Source organism: Nicotiana tabacum, chromosome 20 (genome assembly GCF_000715075.1).
Source record: "Nicotiana tabacum cultivar K326 chromosome 20, ASM71507v2, whole genome shotgun sequence".
NCBI lineage: Eukaryota > Viridiplantae > Streptophyta > Magnoliopsida > Solanales > Solanaceae > Nicotiana > Nicotiana tabacum.
In genome coordinates this window covers 70,070,504-70,076,213 of record NC_134099.1, presented here as the reverse complement: position 1 = coordinate 70,076,213, position 5,710 = coordinate 70,070,504, and the positions used below count along the sequence as shown (strand labels likewise).

Below are 5,710 nucleotides of genomic sequence, written 5' to 3'. Positions count from 1 at the left end.
TTGTTTTTCTTCAATATATAATATCCTTAGGTAAAACCATCAAAGATATTAAATAAAAAAACATAAACCTTGTACTGAAGCATATCATATTTATTTATATTTTTATTCATTGTTTATGCAATCATAAATCTATTAGTTTTCAAAAATTATAGTTTTAGGTGTAGTTGGTATAAGACGAATTTTCATGAAAAATATATCGGTAAAAATTATTTTACCTTAAGAAATTATATAGTCAGTATTTCATTCAGTATAAAGATAGATATGATTAACTAGAATTAGTATGTGAGGAATTGAGAATGGCGAAAGGGTGATGATAATAACTATGATTAAAGATTATCAATAATGTTTACATATTACTAGTAGTCAAAACAAGTGACGTAAAACAATAAAATTTAATTGCAGTCTCTCATTTGGTGGAGATATTTTCTCAAGAAAAAATATAAAATATTTTTATTAATTTACTGTCGAGGTTTGTGGTAGGATGATAGGATCCCTTCACCTTTAACTAGATGCATCCAGCTCAAGTTTTGAAAACAAAAAAACTAGTATAGAGCGCTTATCCTTTAATAAATTTTATACAACACGAGATCAAATTAGTCGGACTTCAAAACAATACCATAAAGCAGTTGGAAAAAAAAATTACACGAAAAAAGAGATTTTAATTGCAGTGTCTCATTTAGTAGAGATATTTTTCAAGAAAAATATTTTATTCAGATATTGAAAAACAATTTTACCAAGAAACACTTGGCGCGTGGTTCTGGTAATATGGTTAGTTCATTTTACCCAGCACCACAGGAATTAGCGTTTTCTTCTGTTGTCTCTCAACTAAATACAAAAGACAAAAAAAAAAGGAAAAGAAATATCACCCACAAATATTTATTTTTTTAAATTCTCAAAATCCAAACTATCAACATCACCAACTTTACAAAGAGCCATTTTTATGGTTCTTTTTTTAAGGATTCAAGAGCTTTGGGTGTGATTCTTTAAAATTTGTTTGTTGTATAAATGTCCCTTTCTCTCAACTTCTAGCACTTTTTCTCCTCCTTGTTCCTATTTATTGGAAAATAATTTACAGATAGATCACTTATGGGGTTTGGTATTTAAGGAGAAAAAACAGCAAGGGGAAACTCTTTTTAGCCCAGGTAAATAATTTCCCTTTTCTTTTTATGAATTTGGCAATCTTTTTACGTGTAATATAGAAATGAAAAAGAAAGCAAAATTTCAAAATTGTGGGAGAAGTTAAGCAGTGAAAACAAATGTCTTTCTTTCTTCATACTCAAAGAATGCTAATGCTAATGCATGGTTTTGTTATTGTTGTTATCAGGACTTGATTTTCGCTCAAAAAGGTTGGGAATGAAATTTAAAGTTTTTGCCATTGATGAATCTAGAGATGTATGATTCTCACATTTGGCTTCAGATTGATAGAGTTTCCCTTTTGGTTTCTGAAGCTCTCTTGGTGTCTTAAAATTTGATTGTTGATTTGGGTGTTTGAGGGAAAGAAAATAAGGGATTTTTCATATAGATTAGCATATGCCAGGGTCCTTAATTTGTCCTAAAAACAAATTATTTCGTAGTTGAAAGAAACGATCCAAATGGAGTAGAACGGTTATTGAGGATACATATAGACGATCTGACTAATTTGGAATTGAGACGTAGTTCTTGTTGTTGCATTGGCTTAAGGGTGGTGAAAGGAGCGAAACGAATACTGAGGATTCATATAGCTGATTCCAACTAATTTGGAATTGAGACGTTGTTGTTGTTGTACAAACTAAAGGGTGGTGAAAGGGGAATTGTATACGATGGAAGCACCGGCACCTAAGCCGGTGGCGCCCCGGAAGAAGATGACAAAACAACTAACAGGGAAAAGGGATGACAGTTCCATGCATGCAGCAGCTAGAGCTGGAAATATTGTTGCAATAAGAGAGATTCTTGAAAAGACAGAGGAGGAAGAATTGGCAGAGTTGATAATAAAGCAAAATTCTGCTGGGGAAACTGCATTATATGTTGCAGCAGAATATGGTTATTATCAGTTGGTTAGGGAGATGATCTATTACTATGATCTTGTTGCTGCCGGAATAAAAGCGAGGAACGGCTATGATGCTTTGCACATTGCTGCCAAACAAGGAGATTTAGGTATGTTGATGTTAGTATGAGCTCTTATCGTTCCCTAAGTAGTTTGGGACTGAGACACAGTTGTTATTGTTATTGTCGTTGTCATTGTTGTTGATGTTAGTATGAATTACACCGGCTTGCTTTTCCATTTTCTGATGTCTAGTTCAAGTGATTTTAAGGAATTGTCTCTGTATTAAAATAAAATAATAAAAAACACTTATAAATTTAGAAGATGTAAAAATGGTAAATACTATGATGTTAAATATTAATGACAAAAATCAAGTGTTGTAGCAGTAGAACGGAATGTGTTCGCCTATTCACCCTAGGAAACGAATGCTTTTAAATTACTATTGATGTTCATTATAGCATAATTATTCATGTCAATTATGAAGTTGAATTTGTAATTTTGCAGATGTGGTGAAGGTATTAATGGAAGCACATCCAGAGCTCTCAATGACCGTCGATGTTTCAAATACTACAGCTTTGCATACAGCAGCAAACCAAGGGCATATAGAGGTGGTGAATTACCTATTGGAGGAAGAGAGCAGTTTAGCCACCATAGCTAAAAGTAATGGGAAAACGGCATTGCACTCTGCTGCAAGAAATGGACATGTGCAGGTTTTGAAGGCGCTATTGAGTAAGGAGCCAGGGATTGCAACTAGGATGGATAAAAAGGGACAGACTGCACTTCACATGGCTGTCAAAGGACAAAATCTTGAGGTTGTGGAGGAGCTGATTAGAGCTGATCCTTCTTTGATAAATATGGTTGACAACAAGGGCAATACTGCCTTGCATATTGCTGCTCGGAAAGGCAGGGATCAGGTATTTTCTTTTTTTCTTATACAACAACTACTATTATTACGTACGCCTCAATGCCAAGAAAGCTTGGGCCGGCTAAATAAATCTTTATCATCCATTTAAGCTCATCTTAGTCCAATACATGTCCGTTGTCTAATACGCGAGAATTTTGCTTTGAAACTTTAACTGCTCTCGTGATGTTTCAGTTGTAGACTACTCTTTGTTTATCAATCTAAGACATGGATCTATTTTCTTTTATTTAGTGTCTAGAAACTTTTGTTTCTTCGACTTTTTTGTTCATCTTCTGCTCTCTTGTTACTTAAGAGATCCCAATAACTCTTCCTCAGAATTTATGTAGTGGGAATTACAGATGTTGAAACATAACTAGAAAAAAAGTATAAACGAGATCGACATTGTGGATGCAAGGTTTATTGAAGTATCTGTTATGCAGAAGGTAAAATTATCACTATGCATAGAAAAGCACACTAGATTACAATCTTTATCCTTAAGCGGAAAATGGAATTGTGTAGCAATATTTTTGAAGCCAAAAAGTGATTTCCTAGCTGAAATGTCATTAAAAACTCTTATGGTTTTAACAACCAAAATTCCGAAGAATTTGCTGTTATATTTTAGCTTATGTAATAAATCGAAAGTCCTTTCAACCCTATTTCTGTCAGTAATATATCATTTGCATTGGGATAGATGTCAAAAGAGCCTTGGTTTCTTGGAAAATTATTGAAGGGATTGATTAGGCGCGAGTGGAATATATTGAGAGCTCATTTCGAACTTGTTTTGACATATGCAGATTGTGAAGTTGCTGCTTGTGCAGAATGAAACAGACACTACAGTCGTCAATAGGACCAACGAGACAGCCCTCGACACTGCGGAGAAACTGGGACAGGCTGAATTAGGAACCATCTTGCAGGAACATGGTGTTCAAAGTGCTAGATCCATCAAGCCACAGGCAACAAATCCAGCAAGAGAGTTGAAGCAAACTGTAAGTGACATAAAGCACGGGGTGCACTATCAATTGGAAACTACACGCCTAACAAGAAGACGTATACAAGACATCGCCAAGCGTGTGTACAAAATGCATGCAGAAGGCCTTAACAATGCAATCAATTCTACCACAGTTGTCGCGGTGCTCATTGCCACAGTAGCCTTTGGTGCAATCTTTCAAATCAATGGTCAATGGGTCGATGATCCGGATGATATCCCACCTGATCATTCCCTTGGAGAAGCAAATATCGGTCCAAATCCAGCATTTCTGGTTTTCTTCGTCTTTGACTCCATATCCTTATTCATCGCTCTTGCTGTTGTGGTTGTCCAAACAACAATCGTGGTAATAGAAAGCAGAGCGAAGAAGAAGATGATGTCAATTATAAACAAGCTAATGTGGGTGGCATGTTTATTTGTTTCAGTGGCTTACTTGTCTTTATCGTACGTTGTTGTTGGCGACGATAATTTATGGATGCCTATATTAGTGTCCATAATAGGAGCAAGCATAATGGCTACAACTATTGGAACGATGTGTTACTGGGTCGTTATGAATAGGATAAGGTCCTCGAACAAGAGGAGCATACGAAGGAACTCTTTGGCCAGCAGGTCGCGGTCCTGGTCAGCATCAGTCCTCTCAGATTCAGATGCTCTAAACAATGAATACAAGAAAATATATGCTATATAGACAGTTTTCTGGTGAATCCAGCCCCATATTGTAATTCATTTCTTTCTTTTTTCTTTTTTTGTGGGGTGATGGAAGCCCTTGGCTTTATCTTCATGTGCACACTCAAGTTAACGGTAGTTCTTTACCTCAAGAAATTTTTGGTTAATCATTTTTGCTCTAAGTGACAGTGACTGAATCGCTCACAATTCAATCTCATTCTGGTATCAGGAGCCGTTGCACCTATTTGATTCGTACGCTTAGCAACGACAAAAATATGCTCAAGTGATTTACTGGTATATTTCATCTGTTTAAGTTTTGGTGAGCAAAGTTACTAAATACATATGGTAATGTGAGGTAATAAGTACCGTTGGAAGAATTAATATGTGCGCTCAAGCTGATCCGGACACTACCATTATCGATTAAAGAAAAATATGACTTGTATCACATTATCATGAAATTAGTCTTAGATACTGGTACTTTTCTCTTGTGTAATAGGCACCAGTAGTAGCATAATGCATCAAATTAGTCTCACATATTGTTTCTGTCCTACTTCAAACAAAATGATATTACAGTTCCAAAGCATAGAATTTGTCTAATAAACGCAGGTAAAGTTATGTCAAAATTAGGATAAGTGCACTAATTTAGGTAAGTACACTAATTGTAGGTAAGTTATGTCAAAATGCAGGTAAGTGCATTATATATATTAGCGAGACTAATTTAATCTTATTCAACCTTAGATGGGAATTAGGGCGAAGCTCGGGGAGGTCTCTGCCTTCTTAACACGCGGCACACAAACTTGAAAACTGATTTGAAAATATCTTTCTACCTTCCCAAAACTTTTCGCCAATTCAATACTTTATTTGTCGAGTCAATCTTTCTGGAGAAGACTTGAAAAGGACTTTCCGAGCATGGTTGAGATCAATGTGAAAATCAAAATGCAGAATCGATATTCTTTGGAAACAAAAGATCCCAGGTCATCTTCCTTATTGTTCATCAATCGTAAATCAAGACAAGTCGGGTACTATCGTAAGACGTGAAAATACCCAATCTCATTCCGACCTTGATATGTGGAATCGTCTTGCGTCATAGGTACTGAGATTGTTCCGGAGACATGGTCTAAGCCCGGTGAATATATAT

General features: G+C 35.6%; 1 protein-coding gene across 1 annotated transcript; it reads left to right on the top strand.

The window, feature by feature from the left end:
- The first annotated feature begins 934 nt into the window (after nt 1-934).
- Nucleotides 935-4,728, top strand: LOC107758936 (ankyrin repeat-containing protein At5g02620-like). Its single transcript, XM_016576784.2, has 4 exons — nt 935-1,142; nt 1,325-2,133; nt 2,525-2,934; nt 3,716-4,728. The coding sequence occupies exons 2-4, from the start codon at nt 1,800-1,802 to the stop codon at nt 4,592-4,594; spliced, it is 1,623 nt and encodes a 540-aa protein (XP_016432270.2). The 5' UTR covers nt 935-1,142; nt 1,325-1,799; the 3' UTR covers nt 4,595-4,728.
- The last annotated feature ends 982 nt before the right edge of the window (nt 4,729-5,710 follow it).